Raw genomic sequence first — 12,452 nt, 5'->3', positions numbered from 1 at the left:
TGCCCTGTGCCGTGGCCGCGACTCAGCTACAGCCTCTGCTGCTTTCCACCTCCACCCAGTTCTCACTTTGATCTAAACCTGAGAGACCTTTGAATTCTGTGACTCCCTGTATTGCAGCACCCACCAAGCATGGCCTACCTTGAACTTCTCATTCAGGCTGCTGATGGGGATCTTCAATTTGTGATTCTGGCCATACAGGGTAATGCTGCTTAGGCTTTGAGGTAGGCCCACCCATATCTGTAAAAAAACTGCTGACTCATCTTTTGAAGCCCTCGATGGTCCATATCCAGACCTCATAGATCAGAAGCAGCCAGAGGATCTGTGGGAGGCTGCAAGGTTTATAAAGCTAGGGCTTGTACTTGCCAAGTAAGCCTAACTTGACTTGTCCAATGCTGCTTTGGGGTCCCTTTCTTACCTTATTATTGTATTTAAAACCGAATTGAATTACATGCCTATTTTTTATATGAATAATGTGAGTAACTGATAATCATTCAATTAAATCTAACTTGTCTAACTCAAATTCTTTTTTGTTAAAAACATCTGAAATGATCTAGTACAAAACATTTAGATAAAAATGTCTGACAGAAGTTATAACCTACATATTGCGTTATAAATAATATAGGGCAACCCGATAATCAACACCACTTTTATTGTATGATTTTCATAGTCATTGTTCAGCAGGTCAATATATATTTACAAGTAAAAAAGGATCAGACTCACATTTTTAAAAATCAAAATAATCTGTCGGCGCACATTGGATTGAGTTCATTCTTCAAGAAATCATTAGTTGGTAGTTGGATGTGCTTTTCATTTGACTTCATTCAGTGAATATTTTTTGTGAAAGAGTGAGCAGGCTTTCCAGCCAGCTCAAATATGACTCATAAAATATTGCTTTTAAAAACAATCAAGTCCGTTCTGATGGATGTGTTTCTCAATGGTTTGTCACCTGACGGCAAAAAACAAAAAGCTGCAATTCTGCATTTCTACTGGAGTGGCTTCCTGCAAAGAAACTTTTCAATGACAAAGAAGAATATTGTTATTCTTGGATGTAAGTGCATGTCATGCTTTGTTTACCTTAACTACGAGCTAGTTCAGCTTGTTTGTCCGCCTCAAACTCTCCTTCGTTGTCGTCGTCGCCGTTGTAGTCGGCCAGTTCGTCCTCCAACACTTTGTCTTAAAGGGACAAGGAAATATTCAAAATATTTAAAAATAAATCGATTTTACTCATCCCAGGTGACATCTCAAAGACATTAAAATGAATACTAAGGGTGGGCGGATCGATCCAAACATTGATATTATTGATACTAAGATAGTACAGTGGTGGCTCTTCATATGAGCTTAATTTGTTCCAGGATTGTTCTTGTAGCTCGAATTGCTCGTGTGACAGGCATTTCAAATAGCTAGAAAACACATGTACGGTAAGACAAGTAAGATATCAAACTGAGTTTATTATGCATGCAACAACAAAGATGTGCGGTTGGTGGAGAGGAGAGGAGGGGTGGAAGCTGGGGTTGAAAGGAGTCTTGGAGAGCGCATACTTGTAAAATTGCACGTTTTCCGGTTTATGAATACGGTGTTTGACATTTTTTATACGTGAAATTGTTTTTCAAAGAGACCAATCTCGTCTATTTTGGCTCCAATTCAAAATGTTTCAGTCACTGGTAGCAGAAGACGTCACGTGGATTCCCAATATTGTTGCGGTATTGTCCATAGTCTGTCTTGCTGTGAGTAAATGCCGAAATTCTTATGTTTAGAGTTGCTTGTAATAAGGGGTACCACTGTACTTGGACCGGGTAAATACTACTGTCCTGGAATTGATATTTCTCTGGCTCGACTCCTGAGGAAGTGACTGAATGGCGCGCTTAGCTCCTTCCCTTAGATGGGTCATCGTCTACCCTACTACATCCTGCCTGCCAGGCAGAAGAGAGGACAACTCAAAAATAAAAAAGCAGCTAAATGGATTTACCCTGCTGAATCAGAAGCTAATAATCACAAAAGTCCAGTGCAATGTGGACTATTAAAGTAGTCTGATACTGTGGCAACACCACAAATTTACATTAATACATGAAAAAAGCTCACCCTACCGATGGAAATGAAGTGAAACCCATAATGTAATCATGCTTCCATTCCTGAACAAAAAACCTTACTGTAAACTCTGGACCACAATTTGCTAATTTTTCTTCTTCATTTTTTTTCGTGGCAAGAAAAACATTTTGCCCAGTAACAGTAGACCAAATGAACGAGTAGTACACAGAGGTACAACTAAATTGTATAATTAAATCACAACTTCCATTATTGTACATCAGTCACTTGTACGAACCCTCATCAACATGGAAAATACTAAAATAAAGGTTATAATGCAGCATTTCAGTTAAAAGCGATCCCTCTAGCTGTTGAAGAAGGAAATTGAGGTGCCGCTCGTGAACTTGACATGGATGAATCAATGGTGAGAAGGTGGAAGCTCCAGCTGACGGTACTTTATTCAACATTGCCTACATACTCTCAATATTTTAAATTTTTCACACACAAATCAGGCAGCACGGCGGCGCAGTGGTTAGCGTGTGTGCGGCACAGTTCTAAGGTCTTAGGCACCTCCTGTGTGGGTTCAAATCCAGCTACCGGACTTCCTGTGCGGAGTTTGTGCTTGCGTGGGTTTCCTCCGGGCACTCCGGTTTCCTCCCACATTCCAAAGACATGCATTTCAGGAGGATTGGCCGGTCCAAATTGTCCCTAGGTGTGAATGAGCGAGCAAGTTGTCTGTCCCTGTGTGCCCTGCGATTGGCTGGCAACCAGTTCAGGGTGTCCCCTGCCCACTGCACGATGATTGCTGGGATGGGCTCCAGCACCCCCGCGACCCTACTGAGGATAAGCGGTGCAGCTAATGAGATGAGATGAGATGAGACACACAAATCAAGGACTGAAATTATATATGCAAATTGAACAGCAGTGGAAGTTATTGATCAAAAATGTTACACTCCTCTTCCCGTATCATTGGAGTCATTGTCAGGTCGCAGAAATTCTCTTTAACCCTCAAGCAAATGCAATTTGGTCTGTTAACACGGCAATCGCCAAAGACAAAAACACAGAAGACTTCTCGCTAGGGATTGGCGGATATAGGTTTTTCAAGGCCAATTAGTATAAAAAAGGAGGCCGATTACCAATATTTGGAGCCGATATTCATTTGCAGTAAAAGCTTAAAATTTTGCGTTGGTAATTTTTAATTATTAGCTACCCGGACCGGAGCTGCTATCTGGAGCTACCCGGCTTCAGCGCTGTTAGACAGAAACACAAAAGCCTGCGGGAAGCAGAGAGGAAGTGGACTCGCTAACACGAGGTGGTGTATCCCTGTGCGCAACCCACAGGGACGTCGAACTTTTGGACTAGCGTGTGAAGTCATTCACTCTGCTGTGGCTAAACTACAACAAAGCACCCCGAGGGCATCCTGTTAATCTGGTAATAAACAACAAGGGAGACTGCTGGAAGTGTGAATTTCCCTACGGGGATGAATAAAGTATCTATCTAATGCAAAAAGAAACAAAGAACATTTTTATAAATTCAAATAAAACTAATAGCTCTCTGAAACGTTTTGGTTGGTTTGTTGGTTGGATCCCTTAACCACTGGGGTCGTTGTAAATATTGAATAAAATACTGTAAAACCCCCCGTTTGGCTCCTGTTATGTATCATATGAATAATGTTGGCAAAAATGTACTAGTTTCTCTCGAAGGCCGTAATAATGTTTTAAGACGTCACTGCGGTGTTTTGTATTCAGAGCGCATGTGTTGTGGAAAAGAGCAGCTTGCTGTTGCCGGGAAGCAAACAAATACAATAAGCTGCACGTATTTTAATCTGCAGTGTTTGAAATGTAGCAAAAAAAGAACAGCTTGTAGCCTGCAATTTACAAGACCAAAATTCCAAGTATTGCCAGCCCTTATAAAACACATGATACCCACCTAAGCTGTTGTCCTGTTTCTGTTGCTTTGATTTGTCCATTCCTTTATCCAGTGCCTCCTTGACGTCACGGTCGTAATTCTCCACATCGAGTTTGTCCTCTAAGCTGGTGATATCATTTTTCTCTCGACTGGTCACCGCAAGTCCCATTTTCAGGTCCGCTACATTAAAAAACATTAGAACACGTGACGGACGAGAACCCAAGTACAGAAGCGTGAACATCATCAGTGGTCGTGTCTCTTTTTTTATTTTCATTAAAATTATCTTTGATAATTAAGTAGTTAACATATTTAGAACGAGATTGGACATGGCACTCTCGGATAAACTCATAATGAAGACTCAAAAGAGAAAAATAAAATAAGAATGTCAGGATGAATAGGCAAAAATATTTACAAGGTAATGCTTGGAGATTGACCTAAGTTTGAAGTGAAGTGTGGCAAAACTACAGCCCGTGGGCCACACGCGGCCCGTCAGGCTTTTTCATCTGGCCAGCCGAACTAAATGTACAAAAATGATATGAAGACAATTGTACCAAAAAAAAGTACTATTAATAAAAATTTTGGGATTTTGGACTACTCTTGTACCCGGGGTCCCCAACATTCACATGGCATATTTATCAAGATTATTTATCAAATCTAGTGATCATGCATGTCAGGTTGATTGACTGGTCCAAATTGTGCCTTGGTATGAACAGTGTTGGCCACGTTACTTTAAAAAAGGAATTAGTTACTACTTTTTCCAAAAAGTAACTGAGTTAGTAACTGAGTTCCTTCATAGTAAAAGTATCTAGTTACCAGGGAAAATCATTATTTATGTTACTTTAAAAATAAGTTGTTGTATGTCAAAGAATTTGAAATTTTCTAAACAGTATTCGGGTCAGTTGAATAAAGAGGAACAGACAGGGAGTTGTGTTATAGACTTTGTAATATTGATCGCACCGGCAACTGATATACCTTATACTTGAAATGCTACAAAAATAAACAGTAAACAACATAATAATATAACCATGATTAGTAAACAACATAAAGTGAGATGATTAAATTAAATCTAACTTGACTGGTCCGTTGTAAAGACGAAATTCCGACTATTTAGATAACAGGCTTTTTTGGCCTGGTTCATTAAAAAGAGCTCTTTCGGGTCCCAAATAACTCTTCAGGTTGTTTAATTCATATATTACCATTTATTGTGATTTTTTTTATGAATGACTTAAAAAGGGGAAAAATAAAGGAAAATGAATACTTAATACATTAACACTGAAAAACACAGGAAACAAGTTAAAATATTTATAAATCTTCAAAGAAAAAGATAAAACCTTTTTTATATTCAACAAATTCGGTGTGTTCAAGTGCATCGTCACAATAAGGCCTTGAAAAATAGTACAATAACATTGAGCATCAACATAATTCTAAAATAAGTCCATAAATAAGATCTAAATAACCATTTTTCTATATTTTGTCAGTAAGAAGCCTTGTGCCCTTATCTTAAGTTTTAATTTGGGACCTTTTCTCCCCTCATTCTCGTTCCCTTAGCAGCTTTGCCAATGAGGAAATCACAAATGGCAGACAAAAGAATAATGGCAGTGTCTCACCTACTGTCGCTGCATTATCCACACTTTTCAGGTGATTCGTCAAGACGGATTTGTTGGTCGGGGCCGCTGGGGCCACATTAGCCTTTTTTATGGCCTCCTTTGTTACATCAACAGTCACTGTGGCATATGGGAGGTTAAAATGTTTTTTTTTTTGTTTTGTTTTTTCATTTCATGCACCAGTAACATTCTGTACTTTCTAGGCAATCATGAGAATTTTGATCTTCGTTTTAGTACTGACTCGAGCTGAAACGTTCTGAATGAGCTGCAGTAGGAAAAGTTTCTCCTGCTGTGCTTGGATCACAGTATGAGGTTTGTTCTGGTTGAGCTCAAGAAAATGTTGCCTCCTCTTGTTGTTAACTTGCTCCAATATTGACTCATTACTTAAAAGGACAGTGTGCATTATTTGACCGCTGTATTATGGAGTGCAAACAAAAACAGGTGCTAAAAAGCACAAGGGAGAACATACCATTGTTTTTCTGAATTTCGGGAGTTTTTTTTTTTAACCGTAGCAGCAAAATTGTGGACAATCACGTCAACTTCCTCCAGGTATAAAATAAATACAAATTTCTTAAAATACGTTTTTGTTTTTTTTAAATGCATGTTTATATCAAAGTTAATGTATTTTTGCTTATTTTTTTTCATTTATTTTTAATAATGTTTTTTTCTACCAATGGGAGGCACTGAATGATGCACACTGTACCTTTAAACTTTCATATTAATTCGGGGGCTTATAACTCATGTGGCAATTAGCCCCCGGGTCCTAAGATTGAGACCCCTAATTTAAATACTCTTTGGATTAGAAAATTTCCAAATCAGAGTTTCTGAGCAACAGTCTGAAGATGGATTAGTTTATGTTGAAAGAAAAAAAATATTCTGCTGAAAAAAAACGTAGAGGCAATAATTTTTTCAATTTTCTAATATTAAAGACATTTATTAAGTTGGGGAAGCCGGGTCTATCGATGTTTCGTAGCAATTTTTGGCTCAACTAGCATGAACATGCAAAGTTGAGATCTGGAAAGATAATGCAGTAAGAGGGGAGGGGGGGGTCGCATATCCGTTTTTTTTTGTAAGTAGGGGGATTTTGGCCTAACATCTAAAGTTTTCAATTGTTAAAGGGACAGTGTGTAATATTTAGGGCATCCTAGGGGTAAAAACATTCATGAAAAAAAACATTTTTCAATAAATAAACATTAACAAACACACAAACATGCATGTTTTGCCTAACTTTAGGCTCACGTAGATGGAGCTGACATTATCACTAGATCCAACATAGAAAGCTAAGCCACGCCCACTACTTACAGTTCTCTCAAGTTCTCCTTGCAAGTTCTAAAATCATAAATGTCTCCTTTCTTAATTTTGAGTGTCTACAAAACTACGAATTTATCTGGTGGCAGTGAGCTGAGTGAATTTGCTATAAGCGCTTCACCTTGTTCCTTGATTACGGTGGCTTTGGCTGTCGTGAGGTTGGAGTTGGATGCTTTCAGGGACTTGTTGGCAACGGCATCATCCGCTTTAATGCCGACGTCATCGACCTTCTCCCCCTGCCAAAAGTTTGAGTAATTTCACTTTATGTCGCGTCACACTGAAATTTCAAGACTACGTCCCGTCCTCGTTCACCTTGACGCCAGGGACAATGAGCTTGGCCATCTTTTTCTCGACTTCCTGTTTAGCCAAAGCCACTCGCTCGTCGCACAATTCCTTCTGGGTCAGGATTTGCGAGTTGCAGTGCGTCCTAGGCAAACACAAATACAATGAACTTTTGGATTTTGGCAAATGGCTGCAATGACACAGAGAGCGAACAATCACTAGAGGTCTAAAAGCTTCCACACCCATTGTCGGCATGCACATAAACCACTGACAAAACAAAGTGTTTTTAAGGCGTGTCTTTTCCGGTAACATTATGTTAAGTAAATAAGAGCTTGCCATTAAATAGTGTACCAAAGAGTATTGAGCTTTAATCACCCTTACCTAAATGTTTATATTCCATTGCTACTTTGTGTTCATACTACTGTGAAACTCTGAAATAAATTACCAGTTGAGCCTGTATGCAAGCCGCATTAATTTGATCTTCTAAAAACACAGAACAAGAAACATAAATGTTGAAGACGTTATACTTACTGCATGTAGAGAACCAAAGGGAGATAGATGGTCGACGTCTATGTGCCTCGAAAGATTCTTTGCGAATAGCATCTTTTAATACAGCAGCAGTTTTGCTTGTGTAAATAATTTAAAACTCCATTCATACAAACTTCTTGATATGGGTTCCATAATAATGAATCGAGATTTAGAAAACTATTCATAGTTGTTGTTTTTACACGCTAAAAAATGAATATATTTTTCCAGAAAGTATAGACGAGAAAATGCTGTTAGTAGTCACTTTTCCTCCACTCTGGAAAAAGATAAATAAATAAATGTATATAAGTTTTATGTTTGTTTTGTTTCGAGGGTTGGGAAATTAAATGTTTTGATATGGTCTGTTGGTATGAATGTCAGTGTCAATACTTTTGTGTATATAATTTTAACAGAGTCCATCGCTTCTTTTCCCCCCTTCATGCATTCATTGTGTTTAAAAGTGATGCTTACATGTCATACGCTAGCTTGTCGTTGAGGCTTTTGACATTGCTCTGACAAGCTTGCAGCTCTTTCTGAAGCTTCCCCAGGTCCTCATTTATTTGATTAAGCTGACCTGCCGACGCAAAGTACATTTAAATGACTGCTTTAAATACACAAAAATTATGCAAAGTTATACTAGAGCTGTCTGGAATTATATTTATGAGGGGTTCAGAAACGTTACCTTTGAGTTCTTGTATAGTTTTATTGCTGGTGGAAAGGTTCTGCTGTAATGTTTCCTGCAATACAAAATAATACAATGTGACTTTGGCCTTGTAAAGCTCACTAACCCTATCAATACTGTATATTTATATTGTACCTTCTCCTGACTGCAAGTGTTTTGGAATCCTTCCAGCTCATCCTTATAGTGACTCTCGATGAGACCGATCTGATCCTTTTGCCTGTGGATTTCCTTTTGGAACTCGTACTTTTTTACCTCATCAGCGCCGCGTTCAGCCGCCTCGCGTCGAACTTGGCCCTCCAGTTCATATAGCTTGGTCTGTCACACAGAAAAACATGGCTGAAGCCTGATGGCAGCATCACAACATCGCTTTAACTATTGAAATAAGGTCTGTAAAAAAATCACAGAAAGCACATCTAGTTCAAAGCAAAATGTTGCTAACATTTGACATTTTTTATGAACACCAAAATGAAGTTGTTGGGATTACCAACATTTTTACTAGAAAGTAAGCTTTGTTTATTTAATTTTTATAATGTATTTATATATTTATTTAGATCAGAAACTACAGGCTTTTGACATTGCTCTGACGAGCTTGCAGCTCTTTCTAAAGCTTCCCCAGGTCCTCATTCATTTGATTAAGCTGACCTGCTTGATTAAGCTGAACACAGCCCCATGAACAACACCACAGAGCAGGGGTGTCAAACTCATTTTAACTCGGGGGACACAAGATAGAACAAACATTTTCTTAGGGGCCGGACTAGTAGATAAGAGGGAAAGAAAAAAAAGAGAGAAAGAAATAAGAGAACGAGAGAGAGAGACAGAAAATGGGAGGAAGAGAGAGAGAGAGAGAGAGAGATAAAGAGAGAGAGAGAGAAATACAAGTACAGCATTTGTGAGAGGCACCTGCCTTTGGCAACATCAAGTGGGTATATTTCAAACTCTAGCTCGTTTCTCTCCTGCGCTTCTCTGAGCGTTGTCTCGCTGGCCGGATTCAATCCCTTAGCAGGCCTGATACGGCCTGGCTGTTTGACACCCATGCCATAGAGCATTTTGGCACAATAGTTTTAACGGGATAACTCAGGGACTACCATTTATATAGATGACTTATGAATTTGTCCCTTTCAATGTTTGGAATAGAATCAAATTCATCTACATTCAAAGATGTAAAATGCACAAATAAATTAACATTTGTCTTTGGTACCGTGACTCAAAATTGCGTCATGAGATAAAATCTACTGCCTTTTTGCAAGTCACCTATGCCATATATAGCCCAATACATGTCACCAAAAGAGACATAAATTAAAACATCACACACATTATTCTTGAAGGAACAAAATGGAAAATCTTACCTGTAGCTCGAGGTTACGCGAGCTTGACACCCAATAATTGAAGCTGAGAAGCAGGATACATGCAACCAGGGCGCCGATCAATAAAGGGGGAGACCTTCCTCCACGCCGCCCGTTAACCAAGCCACCCATCACTAATCTACAAACAAAATAGAAAATGTTAGAATAAATGCACTCTGCTACAGGAAATAAAGAAGTTTAAAGATTTAAAGAGACAGTAAATTAATTTATTTGGGTTTTGTTACTTTCGGACACATGATTGGCCTTAATCACAGACAAACCTAGTTGTTTGCCAATAATACAAAATGCGATTTCAAAATAAGAACAGACATGATTAAAATGTATATATATTCTTTTTTTTTAGTTATTACTGTAGTTTTGAATCTATGCACCTAATAAGATCTATTTGTTATATATAAGGTGCAATACCCTAATTAAAACAAATAGATCTTTGACCCTGTGAGCTTTACAGTGCGGAAAATGCAGAAATCAATGTTTTTCCTTTGATTTCTTGCATTCCATGTACATTATAACATTAAATGTCAAAACACACTACTGTAATGTCAGTGAAATGCTCAAAAGTCTTTTGTCATCTCTATAATTTTCTTCTTGAAGATTTGTAACTTTTTTTCTTCAGAAAAATTCTTACTTCATTCATCCAGCCGTCTATCTATCCATCCATCATCTGCACCTCTTATCTCAGTAGGGTCGCGGTAGTGCTGGAGCCCATCCCAGCTGTCTTTGGGCAGTGTATATGTATATAGAGTAATCCCTCAGTTATCGCGGTTAATGGGGACCAAAACCACCCGCGAAAAGTGAAAATCTGCGAAGTAGCGACACCCGTTCAAAAATGCTTTAAAAAAAAAAAACTTGTTTTTTTTAATTATTTGATTTCATTATTATTATTATTATTATTTAGACCCGCGAAGCTCTGAACCCGCGAACGTGGAACCATCAAGTAGCGAGGTCCCACTGTATATATGTGTGTGTGTGTGTGTGTGTATGTGTACGTGTGTTTGTGTGTGTATGTTAAAAGGACAGTGTGTATTATAAAGCACATCTGAATTGTATAAAAAAAAAAATCATTTAAAAAAAATATAACAGATATTTTTAAAATAAGCACATAAAGCGCCTAAACTGGATCAGTAAAAAATGTATTTTTCAAAGTACTCATAGGTCAAGAACTTAGCATTTATTTTACAAAACATGAGCTGACATATCTGGCTGCCATCTTGTTGCTATGGGTACCCTAAAAAAAAATAAAAAACCCTGTGCAAAAAAAATAAAATAAGTCATTGATGCATTTTTATCGCTTTGAGTCTCTGTAGTTAGTATAATCCCTTGTGGTTTTTAGCACTCGTGTGTTGCACTACGTCATGCAGCGACATCTAGAGGTCAAGTAATAAACACTGTGCTACAAAATTATATTCTGTCATACAAAACATATAAACATCTGGATCTAGATACGTCTTTGAGTAGATTGAGTGTTTTGGATATTTTAGTGTGCAACACTTGATGAGTTAAATACAGTACATCCTACTTTTCACAGTGTGCTAGATGATTTCTTCGCGTCATGTGGTAAAATAATGCATGTCAGCGAGTCTTATCACTTTGTTTAGCACCAATTTTCTCAAATATTTTCTCAATACATTAAAAGATTTTGCATTTGAAGTGCAGCTTTAAGAAGATCCAGCAAAATTCCTACTACCTTTACAGGCATGTTCCTCAGTTTTCACTGTTCATGTTCCTATAAGATTATTGATGCAGTTGACGTTTGGTATGAAAGTTGCGGTCAGAAACTTAAACAAACGGCAGTAATAAATAGCAAAAACATATACCGGTATATATATATATAACTTTAAAATACATAGCTGTGATTTGATTAAGATTGGTGTGTGAGTGTTTGTGTGAGTGTGTGTGTGTGTGTGAATGGGTAAGAGTGAAGCACATTGTAAAGCGCTTTGGGAGGTCTTCAGTGACTTGAAAAGCGCTATATAAATGCAGACCATTTACCATTTATTTCTTCCACGTTAGGCACCTTTGGAATACAAGTGGTCTATGATGCATTTATCCTGACAGCCTAAACTCTTAAATACAGACTTCCTTTGGAGTGCCATGTCTAATCTCGTTGTATACATACATGTTTTTTATAGCGTTAATTTCAATGACGATAAGGACATTCATTTAAAAACGTTGTATTCTTTTATAGACGACGCAATACAAGAGACTATAATTTAAATTATGTTAAATTAAATCATTTTGCTTTAAAAATCAACGAACTCTTCAACGGTAAAAAGAACCTAGCTTTGTTTGAAGCTAAAGCTAACTCCGCTCGCATCCTTTCTTCATTTCCTTCCTTTTGACACGTTAGCGTGCTAAGTGGTTAGCATCATCTTACCTGGTAAACGCAGACTGGAGCTGGACTTTTTTTCTATCTCATCCAAAAGTGTCACGACGTCTTCTCGAATGACAAAATACGCATAACTCAGTGTTATAAATGAAGTTTGAGGAGATGATAAAACGCGAAGGGCAACATATTTCGGTTTACAATCCTTCTCGTCATGACTGGGACCGCAGATGATGCGTTAGTGTGCGGTCGTAAATAAATTCACTGATTGCTTGACGAATAACATTTGAGAGAAATGTGTTTAAATGTGGACATAAAACTTCCATTTGGAAAAATATGACATATCACATCACAGAAAACTTTGTTAATAGTAACAAGGCAAAACTGGACAATGCAGTGGAGCACTTTGGCGACTTGGCAAATGCTATTGT

At 38.0% G+C, this 12,452-nt stretch overlaps 1 protein-coding gene across 2 annotated transcripts; it reads right to left on the bottom strand.

The window, feature by feature from the left end:
- Positions 1-632: 632 nt before the first annotated feature.
- LOC148365657 (Golgi membrane protein 1-like) lies at positions 633-12,278 on the bottom strand. Of its 2 annotated transcripts, none has more exons than XM_088335076.1 (11): positions 12,073-12,278; positions 9,678-9,813; positions 8,467-8,646; positions 8,332-8,386; positions 8,121-8,223; positions 7,155-7,269; positions 6,964-7,078; positions 5,538-5,654; positions 3,952-4,110; positions 1,075-1,173; positions 633-1,010 (listed from the first exon to the last, which is right to left on the bottom strand). In XM_088335076.1, exons 2-10 carry the CDS (start codon positions 9,804-9,806, stop codon positions 1,076-1,078), a joined length of 1,071 nt encoding a protein of 356 aa, XP_088191202.1. In that variant the 5' UTR covers positions 9,807-9,813; positions 12,073-12,278; the 3' UTR covers positions 633-1,010; position 1,075. The 2 variants fall into 2 exon arrangements, with proteins under 2 accessions (XP_088191202.1, XP_088191203.1); XM_088335077.1 differs by having other exon boundaries at positions 633-999.
- Positions 12,279-12,452: the final 174 nt, after the last annotated feature.

This window comes from Urocampus carinirostris, chromosome 5, assembly GCF_059441175.1.
Source record: "Urocampus carinirostris isolate Australia breed hairy pipefish chromosome 5, RoL_Ucar_1.0, whole genome shotgun sequence".
Classification (NCBI taxonomy): domain Eukaryota; kingdom Metazoa; phylum Chordata; class Actinopteri; order Syngnathiformes; family Syngnathidae; genus Urocampus; species Urocampus carinirostris.
This window is presented reverse-complemented; position numbering and strand designations above follow the sequence as displayed.

Bases quoted from the DNA above. Each gene is read 5' to 3' on its own strand.
- LOC148365657 (XM_088335076.1), bottom strand. From the start codon at position 9,806: ATGGGTGGCTTGGTTAACGGGCGGCGTGGAGGAAGGTCTCCCCCTTTA. The intron at 8,224-8,331 runs GTAACGTTTCTG...TTGCGTCGGCAG, and splicing joins AACTATACAAGAACTCAAAG to GTCAGCTTAATCAAATAAAT. The intron at 7,079-7,154 runs GTGAACGAGGAC...AACTTTTGGCAG, and splicing joins TCATTGTCCCTGGCGTCAAG to GGGGAGAAGGTCGATGACGT.